Below are 18514 nucleotides of genomic sequence, written 5' to 3'. Positions count from 1 at the left end.
TAACCCTGGAACTCAGACTACCACATTAGAATGGTGGGGGAGCATCTACAGGTGGACTTTCCAGATTCAGTATCATCAAGGAGGTCCATTTTCCAGCCTTAGTGTGTCCCTGGAGATCCATCTTCTTTTTCAATAGTGTCATCTTCTTCCTTCAATGGTGGGTCAGTGATGGTTCGTACCTTTTCAATATGGCACCCAGATATGATGGTGGGATGACTGCCATCATGCCCAACTCGCCACAGAATATGGCGCTAAACCTCCATAATTAATGAGGTCAGAGTCAGAGGATATGGTGTGCTTTCCCGCTGGTCTGTGCCATGGGAAACATTCCCCATTCCTGCCCCCAGACTAAGTACCAGGAGGGAGAATTCCATCTTATGTCCTGAGCTTTAGAAATAAGATAACCTCTTTCTACTGCATTACTGCAATCCTTAATTACCAGAGCTACCCCTCCACCTTTTCCTAGCGCCTGGTCCTTTTGAAATGTCATGTACACTTGAATATTCAGGTCCCACCCTTTGTCATCTTGCAGCTACTGTAATGGCTATCAGACCATACATATTTATTTTAAGTTGGGCTGTCAATTCACCTGTTCTGTTATCGATCTTATGTGCAATCAGATACAAAGTGCGGGATTATCCGGTCGGCGATGCCGGAATAATATTCACCGGATCGGCCGGAGAATTCCCGTTTGCCCCGAAATCGGGAGCGGCGCCGCTTTTGCGATGCTCCGCCTCCTCAAAAACAGAGTACGCCCTACACCATATGGACGGCCTCAGGACATCACCTGAGGCCCTCCCCCGAAGCTCCGCGCCTTACGGGCCAGGTTCCCGACGGCGTGGTACACATTTCCTTTGCTTTTTGTGAACCCGGCGTGGACTGAGTCCTGCGCTGCCACAGTCGGGGGTGGGGGGGGGGGGGGGGGGGGGGGGGAGCTTTGTCAAGGACTGGGCGCACTGGTGGCGTGTGGTTCGGGGTGGCAAAGGGGGGGTTACTGGGGTCAGCATGTGGCAGGCCAGGTCCACGCATGGCTGGCGCCATGTTGCACAGTGCTGCCCTGCAGGCCGCCACCATGCGCATGTGCGGCCACGGACCCGGCAATTCGCTGGCCGAATCCGCAGGTAAAACCAGGGGATTTATGCTGCATGGCTGCTAGCCCCCCCAACCAGACGGAGGATCTGTTCAGCTTTTACGCCATTTTTTCTGGCGTAAAACGCTACTGTTCTCACGCCGGCGTCAGCACTTAGTCTTCAAATCGGCGAATCCAGCCCAAAGTCTTTAGTTCTGTTTTTTTTTTACCATTTTTGTGATCTTATCTACTGCTGCATTCTGAGATTTGTATGCTCTGCTCTAATACTGTTCGCCAGAACACTGGCCCCAGCATGTTTCAGGTGAAGACCATCCCAATAGTATAGCTCCTACTTTCCCTAGTACTGGTGCCAAGGCCCATGAATCAAAACCTATTTCTCCCACACCAATCTTTGAATTACCATTCAACTCCCTGACCAATTTGCACATTGCTCAGGTAGAAATCCAGAGATTATTACAGTATCTGCGAATTTCTGCTTTTTAATTTGGCACCTAGCTGCTCATGCCTCCTCAGGATAACTTCTTTCCTAGCCTTGCCTATGTCATCGGTACCTACCTGGACTGCAACCACTGGATCTTTGCCTCTCACTACACATTTCCTATCCAGAGCACATGTCCCAAACACTGGCATGGGACAGGCAACATAGCCTCTGGACTCTTGCTCTTGGTTGCAGAGAACTGTTTCTATCGCCCCTGACTACAGTGTCCCATGCTACCACTACATTCCTATTTAATCCCCCCACCTGATTGGCGTCCTGCAACATGGTACCATGAACAGTTTGCTACCATACAGCTCTCATTTTCATCCATACATGTTGCAAGGCCCCCCAATCTTTCCAATTTGGACAATTTCAAAGGTTGCGGCTCCTCCATCTCTACATCCCGAGTCCCCATACCTGCATCACTCACAGTCATACCCTCCTATCTCTGACTACTGGCCAAACCAGAAGACCCTATCCTAAAGGGTGTGCCAGACTCCTTGTACAAAGTGTCCCGGTAACTTACCCCCTCCAGGATGTTTTGCAGTGTCTGCTGCTCGACCTCCAGCTCAATGACTTTGAGCTCAAGCTCTTCAAGTCAGACTTCTACAGACGCGTGTGCCCTTGATTACTCCAAAGTCCAGGACTCCCATATTCTGCAGTCATAACACATCACATGCCCATAGCAATCTTTACTATGTGTTAACTTATTTTTCTTAGTAAACTTATAATTAATAAACATTGATACTCTCTATATCCTTTACTACAGCGAGCCTTACTGAAACTAATAAAACCCCAACATTTGCTAATATATTTCATGTGATTTGAAGACAAACAAGCAAAATAATTCACCAACCAATCACTTATCTGTTTTCCTGTCATGTCACGCTTTGATTTCTCTGAGAACATGGCTGCTCTGAAGCTCCAGACTGAACTGGACCAATAACTCACCCTGTTGCTGCTGACCACCTCAATCTGGGTCCTCTCTTCACCCACTCACCCTGTTGCTGCTGATCACCTCCATCTGGGTCCTCTCTTCACCCACTCACCCTGTTGCTGCCGACCACCTCCATCTGGGTCCTCTCTTCACCCACTCACCCTGTTGCTGCCGACCACCTCCATCTGGGTCCTCTCTTCACCCACTCACCCAGTTGCTGCTGTCCACCTCCATCCGCGTCCTCCCTTCTCCCACTCTTCCATTTTCTGCTGCTGACTGCCTCCGGGTCTTCCCCCGTCCATTCGTTTGGGTGCTGCTGACTGTTTCCAGACCCTTCTTTCACTCAATCACATAATTTAGAGCGACATTCAGTGCAGTCCTGGGTGTGTTGCACTGTCAAAGATGCAGCCCTTCAGATGAAATGCAAATCGAGATCCCATCTGTTCTCTCAGTTGCTGTGAAATGTACCTGGCACTACGTGAAGAAACGCACGGGAGCTTTTCTGGTACCTTGGCCAATATTTATCCCACATTGGTTTTCAGTAAATAGAATTTTTTTTGGTTACTTATCTCAATGCTGTTTGTGGGACCCTCCTGTCTGAACACTGGTTGGCACATTTCCCTACATTACAAGAGTAACAAAACTTCAAAGTATTTAATTTGCTGAAGAGCGCTTTGGGGTGTGCAGAGGCTGCAATAGGCCCCATATAAATGCACGTTCTTTTCATTATTGGTTGTCATCAGTAAACAAGCTGCTGAAGAGGGAGAAATTGTTTGAGCTGGAGCACAAAGTTGAACCATTTTCAGTCTAAGGTCAAAGAACAAGACTGTCATTAAGGAAGGAAATCGTGAAAGCCTGGAAAGTGATCACGGTCAGGTTTCACCACAGGCCCACATTGACGCAGTGCTGACTGCGGATTTCCATCTCAGTTGAACCCTTTCTGGGAAAGATGAGGCTTTTATCCTGCAAATAACCTGGCGTTAGTATTTTCTGCACGCTTGCATTTTCCGCTGAATTGACTTAAGTGTCCAGATTACCAAAGGAATAGGATTTGGTATCATTTAAGGCAAAATTACCTCGGCTTAATTCCAGAGTATAATGACACTTTAGAGGACATGCAACCATCCTTCCATGCTGCAGGCAGAGTTAAACATATGCACTGCACAGACTGAATACAATTGACTTTGCCCTAATAATACAGCAATAGCACAAGTTCCGTTTCTGAAATTTTGGCCATGCCTAACATGGTCAGCTTTTAGCAATCAGCTCTCGGTGTGACTTCTCACATACAAGAACTATACATCGTACGCTCTGCATATCTCCTGGAGACCTCCTCAGAGAAATGATGGGACATCCGAAGGTTAAATCTTTTTTTAAAAAGTGCTCCCCTTAAAACCTCAAACCACAACTCAATATTAATTTGGTAAGCATTAACTGATTTATAGCCTGTAATCTCTTGGCCTTGACAGGAAAGCTGTCCAAATCATCTGGAATCTATACTGGAAATGCAGAGGATGTTTAAGATTTGCTTGGGGAGGGGGTGGGAAGACCCACTAATTATCACCAAATTTTTAGAGGTTTCATATCATGGTGTTAAATCTCTAATTTCCATATTTGCCTGTTTAATGTTACCCCCAGGATAGCAATGATTTATTCAGTATCATCATTGTACTTTATACCACCTTCGTTAAACTGTGTGGAGTCAGTCTATTCCGAGTACATTTCTGCTGCATTAGTGGGTGAATGAATTTATCTGGGAGATAATGATGGTTATCATTGTTCAATTCTAAAAAATTAATTTAAGGGATGTGGGTGTTGCTGGCTAGGTCAGCATTTGTTGCTCATCCTTAGCTGTCTGCGGGAAGATGCTGGTGAGCTGCCTTCTTGAACGCTGCAGCCCATGTGGTGGAGGTACACCCAGAGTGCTGTTCGGGAGATATTGTGTAGTGAAGCCACTTTGAGGTAGAGCTGATGAAACATTGGGGTAATTCAACCTAAAGAAAAACTGGCTTTGGTATTGGATAGGAGGCTAAAATGTCAACAACTCTGAATCCCGACCCATGCCTGCTTCCAACCCACTACCTACTGTTCTAACGGGGATGGGGGGGAGGTTTGGGCTCAGAATATCACCTTAAATTGTCTGGACCTGCCCGTTCTCGGAATTGTTGTCAGCGGGATGATAAATATGGTGGACAAGCCAAAGGGTCCATTGACCTCCAATGAGAATTTCCGGTCCAGGGTTGTTGGGATCAGAAAATCCCACCCATTAACTTTGTTTCTCTCTCCATAGATGTTGCCATATTTGTTGTGTTTATCTAGCATTTTTATTCCCATATATTCAGCGTCTGCAGTATTTTGCTTTTAACTTTGGTGCAGGTAATTGGCTTTTCATTTGCTGGACTTGCCAGATCCAGCTTACCTGGGCAACCTGCTACCTTGTTCTGTGTCCTGCCTCTGGACGACTCCCAGCCTGACTGGAAGCCAAGCCTGTCAATCCAGGCCGGGAACCAGATAGAGAGATCACACTCAGGCTGTGAGAACCCTGATTTACAGATCCCTGTCTCGCTCCCAGCGGCTCATACAAGTTAAAATCCATAGGCTTGACTGGAGTTTTAACTAGATTTTAACTAGATCCAAACTCATTTGAAAACACCGGGGGGTGGGATTCTCCGTTTGCTGATGTCAAAATCGCGAAACCCGATTGGGCGGAGAATAGATTCCGGCCCCAAAATTGCGGAGGGCGCCTGTTCGAAGCTAAATCGCGATTCTCGGACACCTTGACAGCGGCGTCAGCGCGTTCCGGAATGCAGGGACAGTAAACACCATTTGCATATCATTAGCGGGCATGACCTGGTATTCTCCAGGCCCCTGCGATTCACCTCCTCCAATGCCCAGGTCCAGGGGGTTATCGATGGGATTCATGTCACCCAATGGGCACCTGCAGATAACAGGCCGCTTACACAAACTGAAAGGGGTTCCACTCAATGAACATGCAGCTGATACGTGACCATCAGATGCGTATCATACACATCAGTACCCGAACCTGAGCAGTGTGCACGGCACCTTCATCCTGGAAAACGCGACGATTCGAGACCCCTCCCCCAGTCCGACTGGGTGAAAGGGGTAGCCCACTGCGGTCGTGGCTGGTTACACCTATCCAAATGCCACAGACTGACGTGGAGACTTGCTACAATGATGCCCATATAGCGGCCAGGAGCATGAACGAGCGGTGCGTTGGCCTCCTGAAGATGCGGCTCAGGTGCCTGGACCGCTCTGGAGGGGTCCTCCAGTATGATGCTGAGAGGGTTGCCCGCATCGTGGTGACCTGCTGCGTCCCCCACAAAATTGCACAGCAGAGGGGCGATATGCTGGAGGAGGAACGCCAGGCCTTGACCGACGAGGGGGATGCAGAGGAGGGCCAGGATGGGCACGGCATGGGGCCCAGGCAGGCCTGGGAGGCTGCACGATGTGTGTGCCAGGGTCAGCACATAGTGGATGCTCTGATCGCCTCCAGGTTTACTGACTGAGGTAGGGGGGGAGCTTGCCAGGGATTGCCCCCCCCCCCCCCCCTGCCATTCGCCACCTGCAACTCCCTCCGTGATACATTCCTGCCGCACTACAGCGTACGGGCCCTGGATTGGCAGTAACACGGGGTCTGGTCCATGGGATGGAGGATGATGACAACCCACTCTGCAATAAGCCTTGGTGCTCTGTTTAATTTGACAACTTACGACTCCTGCCCACGGTTGCACTTTCCACTGTCCACCTGGGTGATTCCTTTATATGAGCTGGCCAGTCCATCACACGGTCCCATCGAATCCCCTAGGGTGGCTGTGGTGGGGACCGGGGGGGGGGGGGGGGGGGGGGGGGGGGGACATGTGGAGGCCAGGCCACCCACAGGATCTGTCCATTCCCACCCCCAATGTCCGCCCATTTCCACCCCCCCCACCCACGGGCCCGACCAGACCAGCCCACCCCTCACACCAATCGAAAAGAGCACCGAGGCAGGTTGTAAGGTGGTAGCGGGTGTTTAATGTCAATAAATATGTACAGATTTGTGCCCTCGGCCCCTATAACTAAACTGTGCCCTGCACCCGTGCCAACTTACCTGGTGTCTAACTTCCTGATCTTACGGGCCCTAACACTACGCTGAGGTGTTTCTCCAGACGGTACAGCAGGAGTGGAGGCGCACTGCTGTGACTCCTGCCCTGCGACCTGGGACCCAATTGGTGGGTACCTTCTGGGGCGACCGGGCCTGGACGGGCCCGGCAGCTGCTCGGGTGTCCCGGATGGAGTGGTGCTGCCCCATTTCTGCCCGCTGTCCATCAGATACAGAACGGACAGGACAGGAGGGAGTCCGAAGTGCTGCGGTGTTCCGGCACCTGCCTGCAAGGGAGTCACCGGCATGGGCCCCATCACATCCTCCTCCCTCAGGGTGCCCAATGACCCCTGGGCTATTCTATGGAACGGGGGTAGGAGCGGAGCTATCCCCTGTGGCTCCCCTGCCACCTGGCACTGCCAGTCCTGGAGTCCTGCTCCGGTCTCAACCAGGGTCTGCACGCTCGCGGGCATGGAGCACAGGGAGTGGACCATCTCTGTCTGGGACTGCACTGTATCACCCATTGAATGTGCCACCACTTTCTGTGTTTGTGTCACATCAGCCAGTGACTGTGCCAGCTTCCACTGGCTCTGGGCCACCTCCCCCTGTGTCGCCCAACGCCTGGGCAATGCCGCCGACGTTCGTAGCCATGGCCTGCTGTGGCTGGGCCACACTCGGGAGCGCTGCTGTGATTTCCAGATGACAATGGGACATGGTCGCCTGTGAGGTGGCAACCCTGTCCTGGGCCTCGGCCAGCACCTGCACAGAATGCCCCAGGCCTTGGACATGCCCATCCATAGCTGAAATTGTCACCCCCAATGCCTCCTCCGCGGACGCCACCCATGAGGCGTTGGCCTTGGGTGGCATGCATGGTCGTCATCACCTCCTGCGGTTGCATGCGGATGGACACCCCCAGCTACACCTGCAAGTGCTAGTTGCTCGCCGACATTCCCCCATGTTATCCCTGGCTCTGTGGCTGCATCTCCACTACAGAAAGGACTGTCAGTTCCAGAAGCTCAAGACACGTCTGGATAGCAGCTAGTCCCTGGGATCGGCCTGCCCTCCGACCGTCTGACCCCACGGGTGTTCCTACCAAAACCTGTTCTACCGGGTGAGCTGTGTGGTGAGCAGCAGAGTGTGTCCCAGGAGCCTCTTCACTGACATGCCCAACCGAGGTTGACTAATAGTGTCTCTGGGATGGTGGAGGGTGTTGGAGACAGCTGTGACGAAAAATCACTGTCATCTTCTGACCCGAGCTCCGAGGTCTCCTAAATCTCGGGGGGAGGGCTGGTGTCCGAACTGTTCTCAGCATTGGTGCCTGGCTCACGAGGCGGCTCAGATGGACCCGCCCCATCTCTAGCAGTTCCTAGAAGACACAAGGCAAGACGCACGATTAGACTGTGGGCCGTGGAGGAGTGGGTGTGGTGGGAGTGAGGGCGGTGTAAGGGTGAGGGTAGGGGTGCAGGTGAGGGTCATGTGGGGGCGAGGGTAGGGGTGCGGATGGTGTAGGCAAAGGGTGATGTGGGGGTGAGGGTAGTGGTGTTGGTGGTATAGAGTGAGGGTGGTGTGGCGGTGATGCAGGGGTGTGGGTGGCGTAGGATGATGGTGATGTGGGGGTGAGGGTAGGTGTGAGGGTGGTGTGGGGTGAGGGTAGGTGTGAGGGTGGTGTGGGGTGAGGGTGATGTGGGAATTTTAAAAATATATAAATTTAGAGTACCCAATTCATTGTTTTCCAATTAAGGGGCAATTTAGCATGGCCAATCCACCTAGCTTGCACATCTTTGGGTTGTGGGGGCGAAACCCACGCAAACATGGGGAGACTGTTCAAACTCCACGCGGACAGTGACCCAGAGACGGGATCGAATCTGGGACCTCGGCGCCGTGATGCAGCAGGGCTAACCACTGCGCCACCGTGCTGCCCCAGGGTGATGTGGGAATGAGGATGGTGTGCGGGTGAGTGTAGGGGTGTGGGTGGTGTAATGTGAGGGTGATGTGTGGTGAGGGTGGTATGAGGGTGATATTGGGGGGGGGGGGGGGGTTGGGTTGACACGCGTGTCATGGGAACCGTAACTAAGCGGGGTCCCACTTCCTTGCCAACGACCGAGCTCCGCCTCGGCGACCTCCCTTTCATCCGGGCCGCCGACCATGTCCGGGGCACTCTGCTCAGTCGCAGTGAGGGGCCGCAGGTCTGGCGGTCCGCTCCTGTCTTCTCACGCTCCCGCTGGTTGTGTGCAGCCTTCGCCTGAGGGGTGAAACAGAAGTGTCATACAGTCCGAGGCATGCAGCCTTCAGGGGTGGGTAGCTGGTGGCCTCGGTGACCAGGGCACCTGGCCATGATGGTTGGTATGGGCGCCGGCATGTGATGCAGGGTGGGTGTTTGGCCGCCCTTTGGGTTGTGGGTGGGGACGGGTTTCGAGTGTGTGGGATAGGGGTTTGTGCCAGGGGCACAGTGTTGCCTACTCACACTGGCGACCCTGAGGAGGTTGTGCAGTTTGTTTCGACACTGTTGGCCGGTCCAGACGGTATTGCTGGTGGCGCTGACCGCCTCTGCCACTTGCGCCGTGGCTCGGCGAACGAGGGCAGCTGGCAGCCTCCTTCCCGGGCCAGGGTAAACAGGGTTACCCTCCTCTCCACCACGGTGCCCAGGAGGGTCTCCAGCTTGGCATCGGTGAAGCACGGAGCTGCTTTCCTTGTTGGCTGGGATGGTGCGTGTGGGGAGTGAAGTGTGTATATGCGGCTGCAGCTTGTCAGCCTCCTGCATGTTAATTGCGAAACCAGCGAATCCACAACCATTTCTCATTAGAATCAATTGTGTTCCACGCAACCCCTTAACGGTAGCAGAATCGGTCCAGGCGCGGCACCAGTTTTACTGTCGTGAGAGTCCACGAATTCTGCATTGCCGTCAACACTTGGTTTCGGAAACGGAGAATCTCACCGTTTCTAAGTCGTGAACCAGTGGTGATGGCACCTCGGGGGGACACGCTGAGGATTTAAGGCCCCGGGGTGGTCGGGCACAGTGGCACCCGTCACATCGCCTGGCACCTGGGAACCTTGGCACTGCCAGCCTGGCACCTTGGCACTGCCACTCAAGCACCCTGGCACTTCCAGGTTGTCCAGGTACTGCCAGGGTGCCAGGCTGGCAGTGCTAAGGTGCCAGGTAACATGTTTCCCATGCCAGCGGTCGGGCCCATGGGAGTGGCATTGCCAAGACGAGGTTGGGTTGGGGGTGTTCGAGGACCCCGGAGGAAGTAAGATGGGTGAAGTGAGGGTGGGGGGGGGGGGGGGGGGGTCCTGAAGCCGGGGTGGTGATTTAAAGATTGGGGCTGTCTTTAAAAATGGCGCCCAGATCCACGAGTAGCCTTCCTGCAATGACGATTTGAGCTCGCCAGTGCAGGAAATCACTTGAAAAGTGGCCCCGATAGTGAACTCCTCACCGAGGCGGATAAAATGGCAAAGTGCCATTGAATATCGGTGCCTTTCTTGGCGCTGCAGAAGCCGCGAAACAGCTCGCTAAATGCGTAGTTCAGTGGAATTTAACTTGAGTCCGCTGAATCGCGCTCCTTTAATGGAGTCTGGAGAACAGTGAATTTTAATCCAGCTCATTCTTAAAAATAGGAAACAACCTGTATGAAAACTTTAGGAGACAAACAGAAACTTAATCTTACAAATGCTCCACATTTACAAATTCCAACCAAGAGAAAATATTCCTGCTGAAACAACTAATCAACGTATAAAGGGTTAAAACATTCTGGAGCAGGAAAAGCTCGAAATTACATCAAATTTGAAGTAATTTATTTTGAAATCCTGTGGGTTAATGTTGCAGGCCCGTTCAATGACAATGGAAATGTAACTTTTGTCTTAGTGGAAAGGATTGAATTGAGTAATTAAACCTAAACACTGCAGATGCTCGATATCTGAGATAGGAAAAGAAAATCCTGGGAATCTTCAGCAGGTCAGGTAATGCCCGTGGAGAGAGGAAGGTGGCTTAATGTTTCAGGCAAACAAATTCTCGTCAGAACAATCTGGGTTCTGGCAGAAGGCCATTGACCCGAACTGTTAACTTTACCTCCTTCCTTAATTGAGTAATAATTGGTTACTTGTAAAGTTGCTGCCTGCAACAAATATCTGGCAACCCAGCACTAATAGCAATCAGATTTTGAATGCTATCTGATGGTAGGTACCATAAATCGCCATATAGTTTATTTTATCTGTTCCATTAAGCTTCTTTGGAAGATTACAAAGGGATCGTGAATGTAACAAATCATACAAAGGGATTGTTTAGGTTACCAAGTCAGTCCTATGCAAAACCACCAACAAGCAACATTGGCAGAGTAATCCGGAGACTGTTAAGTATAACACTTTGGGGCAGTTAATAGCAAACTGTAAAGAAGCCAAAGAATATGTTTTAAATTAGTCAAGAAGGACTGAAAACTGTGTAATAAGACGATTTTATGGACTCAAGCTGAAGTATAAGAAAATGCACCAGGGACTGCTTTGTTCTCTATTAGATAGTTCAAATCGGGTTGGGGAAGCCCTAAATAATAATAAGTACTGTTGACCTGAATATTTACAGCCTTAAGTGTAAATTGGCTTGCATGTGTGGAGACAACAGACTTTGCAAGGTGCCCTATTCTGTCATGTGGGACATATTTAATGCTTGAAAGAACAAGGAAGAGCCACATGCAGCAGAAATAGTTCAATGGTTCAGGTACTGTCATTTGCCTTGGAGTGACTTGATGAGGCTGTATAGGGTGTCTTTGTGATACAGGATAAGTAACAAAAGATTGGCCTCAGCCCAGCAGAGGCGACCTGCTATATTTTGCTCCAGGCCCTTTTTGTGACCTTTCCTTTTTTGTGGGCCAGCCGAAGAGCATTCAGTACCTGATCCAAACATTGTAAGGGAGGCAGAGGATCAGAACAGAGTGAATGCACAGTAAGTGCGACAGATGTCTGTAGTCATTTATATTGCCAGCACGTGGGTATTTCTCATTCCTTCCCCTACCTCTCTAGTTCTCCTGGTGAGGGAACAGGAGGCATTTCACAGCCGACAATGAAATCTTGGCAGCTAATTGCAGTCATGGGAGATGCCCTTCAGGTAAGGCAGAGGAAGACTTGAAACAATTAAGGACAGCTTGTGAGCGAGGGGGCTGAATTGCAAGGCTCCTTGTTGGGGAGGCATTTGGGACAATGTGACACTGAATAGCTGCTTTTCCTGCGTTGCTTTTGTTCCTGCTGAATTGCAGAACATAAATTAATACGGAAAGGTTAGTGTTCGTATGTGACTGTTGGCTTGGTTATTCGGATGGAGATTTGTAAAACTGCTGGAATGAATGGCAGAGCGATGCAATATAACAATGCAGAACATTATGTGCTTGGAAGCTGTGTGTCTTATACCTGTGAGTGTTAACCCTGTGAGGATTGAGTATGCATTGAAGTGTGTGGCTTTTGTTTTTTTAATTATATGAGTTTCACACTGTGCTGAATGTTTAAATAATGCTCTATTGTGCACATTAATTCCCTTATTCCCATCCAGTTTTCGAACTTTAAGTAGTGTATTGTCTTAACATTTTGTTGTATTTAAATGTGTTTTTTTTTGGATTATTTTAATTGTTATTATTCTGACTCATTTATTTAGCATAACGTGCTGAACATTTTTAGTGCTACATGAAGAGATACCAAGAGTAATGTGTGTTGTAAAATCACAAAGCAATATTTTGGATTGCTGCAAACACGCGGACACATTTCTCAAAGGGTTACAGTAACATTGGTTAGACTACAAAGGAGAAATTGCATTGCCTGTGTGTCAAAGTGTGGAGTACAGTGCATCAGAAACTCTGCTGAGCTTATGAAGTATTTAGTATTTTCATGCTCTTCCCTGTATGACCATCTGTCGCTACAACAGGATAAACTGTCGTATTCAGGAACACAAGAATTTTTGAGTTTTTAAAAAAAGAGACGTATTCTGGCAGTACTGCCAGGGAATAGGAGATTCGAGAAGGTGATGAGTGCTTTGGGCTTAGCAAGGAACAAAGAGAATAAAAAGAGGTACATTTAAAACAGGACTGTTTGATATGCATTTTCACCTTCTGAAAGATATCTGAGAATTTTGATGCAGTTGAAATGGAAAGAAATAATTGACGACGAGTAACCTGCTTTGCCACTGAACTTTATTTCCCTACTCTCAATGTCCAGTTGACACAAATTTACATTGGAATATTGGGTTATCTTGTGACCTAATTTAATTTGATGTAGAAAATAATAAAAATAACCTTCAAGGAATTTTAGTGTTACTTCAATTCACTGTTCGATCCAAGCGTGATACAGCTAAAGAGTCAATTCGACAAGGGACATGTATTGAATGATGTGCAATTTGAGGTTCAGTATACTTATTAAAAATGATATGGACATAGACATTTTGTTTAAATTTCTATCCTTTTTTAAACAGTCTTGTTGTATTGTAGTTGAATGTTGGCAGATAGATAGTTACTTTTCAAATGTGCTTGCATCTGATTTTGTGTAAATTAATAAAATTAAGCCACAGCCCTATAATCTATTTCGCCCCCTTCTTGGAAATTCAATTTTAACATTAAGTCAGAAAACAGGAAAACAAACTTATATTACATCAAATTGATTTGACTTGTAAATGGTGTTTTTGTCTGTAGGTGATCAATGACAATGGGCTTGACTGTATTGAGTGAGCTAAGTACTACAATCTGCATAATTAGTAACATTTGTTGCCAAGATTAGATCTTTATATTTAACCATTCTGCATGGAAGAGGAATTCCAAGCATTGAAAGTGGTAGAAGTGTTTTGATGTACCTGACAGCTTGTATTTTGATTGGTGTTTATTGGTTTGGTAGACTTCTTAAAAAAATTGAATCTAATAGATAATTAGATTTGTTCAGTGCATTTTACTCGTGCAGTGTGATGACATTTATTTTGTTCTTTTGCAATGAGGTAGATTTTGAATTTCAGCTTGGTCTGTGGAAGTATAATTACATAACTTTTAAACATAGTTTACATTGTGCGAATCAACAGAACATCTGGCACATTCTTTAAAATAGTTGCTATTAACCATACTTATGATGGTTCCAGGGAAATGGCATATGTTTTAGGCACACTGCCATTTGTAAATGTGGGGCATAAGCACACATAGAGTGCCTCGCAGTGATGATCACATTACTGATGTTTCACAGAGAATAATCTGGATCATAAAATCTCAGAGTAGTTAATTACATTTGTGAAGCTGCACAGAGGGAGAACTATGTTTGTGGTGAGGATCTATAATATCACTTAGAAATAGGACTTGTGGTGTGTAGTAATTGGCCTGATGTATTGAAAGTTTACATCATGCAATCTTTTGGGCTTCTGATTCTCATTATGTATAATTTCTGATTCAGTTCCATTGTTATCAAATGTTCAATAGCATCAGACAGGATGCGAAAATGCATTTTAGGGATAAAGATTATTATTTTTTAAAATTTGGCATATTAACTACTTCCCACTCACCAGTATCGTTAATCAAACGGTGAAGGGATCTTTTTTGTTGGATATCTTTTATTTTTCAAGTGTGCATCGTAACCATACTCCCACTATTTTTTGGAAGTCAAAATTAATTGAGCCATATTTTACAGAATAAACTTCACATTTCTGTCACCACATGCAAACATATTAAAGCATGGCTGTTTCCGTCACCGTTCTTTGCACATAGATTTGAACACTTTATAGAATTTGTCAGCCTTTAGGTTGAAGCCAATTTTGGAAAGTTTAGCACGACTATGCTCTGTCCACTGGGGTCCGGTCTTCTGAAGTGGTGAGTCAGTGCAAGTCATTTGCAGCTTTTTTGGCTTGTAATCTGTGCGCGTTCTCTTGTAAACTGAAGCAAATTGAAATTATTTGGCTTAAAAATCAATAGGGCACTGTGTTTTCTGAACTCTCATTACTGTAATGCACTGACATGATATAACAGACCTGAGAGCCTTGTGTTGGCAGATCTGTGTATGATTTATTATGCATTCCAGTGGGGTAAACTATCTCCACTTGGAATGAGTAATTTTGTGTTTATTATGATTAAGCGATTGTACACTGACACTTAAGCAACTTCCAAATTAGAATGAATGAACCGGCTCCGGTTCGGGCTTTTGTTTAGTTTGAGTCAAAGCCAGTATAAACCCCTCAATTGCAAACTCAGACTTCTAATCATTCCCAACCGTAATCCTTGTTGTTTCTTCTATAAAATGGCTCCCTGAAGATGGCATCCCTTGTGTAATAGGCAACCACATAAACTGCTCTCTCTGCATTTTTCAATGATATCTCGAAGATTCCCCTAGAGACACGAGAGATTGAGGGCAGAATTTTCCCATATTTTGTCAGTGTCAGACCTTGACTGAAACTCGGCGAGTAAGCTCTCCTGCTGCACAGCTGAGTTTTTATTCTAGATTTTGAGCCACTCTGAAAAAACAATATTCAAGGGGCATGTTATACCTCATCACTGAGGCGTGAGGCCAGCAAGGCCAGCTCCACAGTGATCGGGGCGCCCTTTAAAAAGACAGGCTGGCACTGCCAGGTTGGCATGAGCATGGCCTTCTCCCCCCTGGCTTTGGGCCCCTGGAGGGGATCCCTCAACTTATTTTCCCAAACCTGTTGTAAATGTCTCTGATGCGACATTAAATTCAGTGAGGGTCAATCATGTGGTGGTGGCGGGGGTGGGGGTACTCGGTAAGTATATTAAAATGTATTTAAATGAGGTTCCTGCTCTTTCTGGGCATGCGCCTCATTGCATCACCAGCAGGCCGTGGGAAATCGGAATACGCGATTTTGCAGGATTTTCCATCCGCGCTGTTGTTCTTGCTGACGGTTAACGCGGGCTGAAAATTGCACCCTGAATATGACTCAAGGGTCAAGGAAAGGGCAATTACGGTTCCAATATGACCGGGAATGCATTTGCATCCATCTCACAGTGGAGATTTGGGAAGCACTATATTCATTTCGGCCCAGGCCTGAAGATTGCACATCTGGCATATTCAGAAAGCTCATTATTATAGTAAATAAGGGCACTCCACTCATCTTAGAATTAATTGGGAAAATTAGTCTGCCACATCGCCGGGCTGAGAAACTCACCCAGTTACGGACAGCTCTAGTGGTGAGCAACACCCTGCTCAACCCTCTGATAGTTTATCCTGATAGGCTGCTCATCACGTTCCAGGCCTTTCCTTGAAAATTTTCTCCACTCAACCACTAACATTTTCAATTGTGCGAATAACTTTTTCGTGGAGCTGGAATGTCTGGCCTTCAAATTTTTTATTTTACTCACTTAGTGTCCAAAATTGCCCGTAGTGTTGGGTGGGGTACTGGGTTATGGGGATAGGGTGGAGGTGTTGACCTTGGGTAGGATGCTCTTTCCAAGAGCCGGTGCAGACTCGATGGGCCGAATGTCCTCCTTCTACACTGTAAATTCTATGTAATTCACACAGGGTCTGGTAGGTCTGGGACTGGGGCTGGAGTAGGTGGTGACAGGGTGTTGGAGGCCATTCATAGTGGCAGATCTTTCAGGAAATGCTTTTCATATCTCAACCTCATCAACACGTGACATGCTTGTGCCTCACTTAGCAGGCTGTCTCAGAGCTATGTCATCTGCTGCAGTCATAATTAGATTGGATTGGATTTGTTTATTGTCACGTCTACCGAGGTGCAGTGAAAAGTATTTTTCTGCCAGCAGCTCAACAGATTATTAAGTACATGGGAAGAAAAGGGAATAAAAGAAAATACATAATGGGGCAACACAAGGTATACAGTGTACTACATAAGCACCGGCATCGGATGAAGCATACAGGGTGTCGTGAGAATGAGGCCAGTCCATAAGAGGGTCATTTAGGAGTCTGGTAACAGCAGGGAAGAAGCTGTTTTTGAGTCTGTTCGTGCGTGTTCTCAGACTTCTGTATCTTCTGCCCGATGGAAGAAGTTGGAAGAGTGAGTAAACCGGGTGGGAGGGGTCTTTGATTATGCTGCCCGCTTTCCCCAGGCAGCGGGAGGTGTCGATGGAGTCAGTGGATGGGAGGCAGGTTCGTGTGATGGACTAGCCGGTGTTCACGACTCTCTGAAGTTTCTTGCGGTCCTGGTCCGAGCAGTTGCCATACCAGGCTGTGATGCAGCCCGATAGGATGCTTTCTATGGTGCACCTTAAAAGTTGGTAAGGGTTAATGTGGAAATGCTAAATTTCCTTAGTTTCCTGAGGAAGTATAGGCGCTGTTGTGCTTCCTTAGTGGTAGCATCGACGTGGGTGGACCAGGACAGATATTTGGAGATGTGTACCCCTAGGAGCATCAAACCAGGGGATGGACTGCACAGCCCAAGGCTGTGAAGATCATTGTGGTCCTTAATATTTACTTCATTGGGTCCTTTTGGGCTCCATCAGGGGCAACAATGATACCTCACAGTTCACTGTGCACTTCTGCCTCATGGACTTCCACAAGTCATTCTTCTCCAGGAGGAACAAAAATATCCCCTCCAGAGGTGCTCAGCATCACAGATGTCAGTCTTCAGCCAATATGATTAACTTCATGCTCCATGTGATCTCAAGAAGCAGTTGAAGACACTGGATACTGCAAAGGCTATGGGCCCTGACAATATTCCAGGCCCTGAATGAAGACTTGTGCTCCAGAACCTGTCACACCCCTAGCCAAGCAGTTCCAGTACAGCTACAATACCGGCATCTACCCGACAATGTGGAAAATTGCCCATGTGTGTCCTGTACACAAGAAAAAGGACAAATTCAACCCAGCCAATTACTGCCCTATCAATCTACTCTCAGTCGGCAGTAAAGGGTGGCATGGTAGCACAGTGGTTATCACTGTTGCTTCACAACGCCAGGGAACTTGGTGCACTGCCCGTGCGGAGACTGCCCGTTCTCCCAGTTTCTGCGTGGGTTTCCTCCGGGTGCTCCGGTTTCCTCCCACAAGTACTTAAAGATGTGCTTGTTAGGTGAATTTGACTTTCTGAATTCTCCCTCAGTGTACCAAACAGGCGCCGGAGTATGACGACTAGGAAATTTTCACAGTAGCTTCATTGCAGTGTTAATGTAAGCCTACTTGTGACAATAATAAAAATTATTAAGTAATGGAAGGAGTCGTCAAAAGTGCCGTAAAGCGGCAATTACTGAGCAATAACCTGCTCACCGATGCTCAGTTTGGGTTCTGCCAGGGTCACTCAGCTCCTGACCTCATTCCAGCCTTGGTTCAAACATGGACAAAAGAGCTGAATATCAGAGGTGAGGCGAGAGTGATTGCCCTTCATATCAAGACAGCATCTGACTGAGTATGGCATCAAGGAACCCTAACAAAATTGAAGTCAGCGGGAATCAAGGGGGAGACTCTCCGCTGGTTGGAGTCATACCTAGCACAAAGGAAGATGGTTGTGGTGGTTGGGGGGTCAATCATCACATCTCAAGGATATCACCGCAGGAGTTCCTCAGGATAGTGTCGTAGGCCCAACCATCTTCAGCTGCTTCATCAATGAGCTCCTTTCATAAGTCAGAAGTGGGGATGTTCGCAGATGACTGCACAATGTTCAGCACCATTCGCAACTCCTCAGATAATGGAGCAAAACGTGGACAATATCCAGGCTTGGGCTGACAAGTGACAGTCGCACCACACAAGTGGTAGGCAATAACCATCTCCTACAAGAGATAATCTAACCATCACTGAATCCCCGACAATCGGCATCCTGGACGTTACCATTGATCAGAAACTGAACTGGATTAGCCATATTAACACTGTGGCTACCTGGGCAGGTCCAAAGCTAGGAATCTTACGGGGAGTAACTCACCTCCTGATCCCCCAAAGCCTGTCCACCATCCACAAGGCACAAGTCAGGAGTGTAATGGAATATTCTCCACTTTCCTGGATGAGTGC

The 18514-nt window shown here is 47.9% G+C and overlaps 1 protein-coding gene across 9 annotated transcripts in view; it reads left to right on the top strand.

The window, feature by feature from the left end:
* The window catches only part of rbfox1 (RNA binding fox-1 homolog 1), a 2164526-nt gene that overhangs the window by 593060 nt on the left and 1552952 nt on the right, over positions 1-18514 (top strand). The window contains exon 1 of one of the 9 annotated variants that reach the window (XM_038821053.1): positions 11610-11699. The exons of 6 other annotated variants lie outside the window; for them this stretch is intronic. In XM_038821053.1, the coding sequence (XP_038676981.1) occupies positions 11655-11699 (45 nt within the window). In that variant the 5' untranslated portion in view covers positions 11610-11654. Of the gene's footprint in view, positions 1-11609; positions 11700-11943; positions 12001-18514 lie in introns of those variants that run through there. 2 more of the 9 variants (XM_038821059.1, XM_038821057.1) reach the window with 2 other exon arrangements.

Source organism: Scyliorhinus canicula, chromosome 15 (assembly GCF_902713615.1).
Source record: "Scyliorhinus canicula chromosome 15, sScyCan1.1, whole genome shotgun sequence".
NCBI classification, from domain to species: Eukaryota; Metazoa; Chordata; class Chondrichthyes; order Carcharhiniformes; family Scyliorhinidae; genus Scyliorhinus; species Scyliorhinus canicula.
This window is presented reverse-complemented; position numbering and strand designations above follow the sequence as displayed.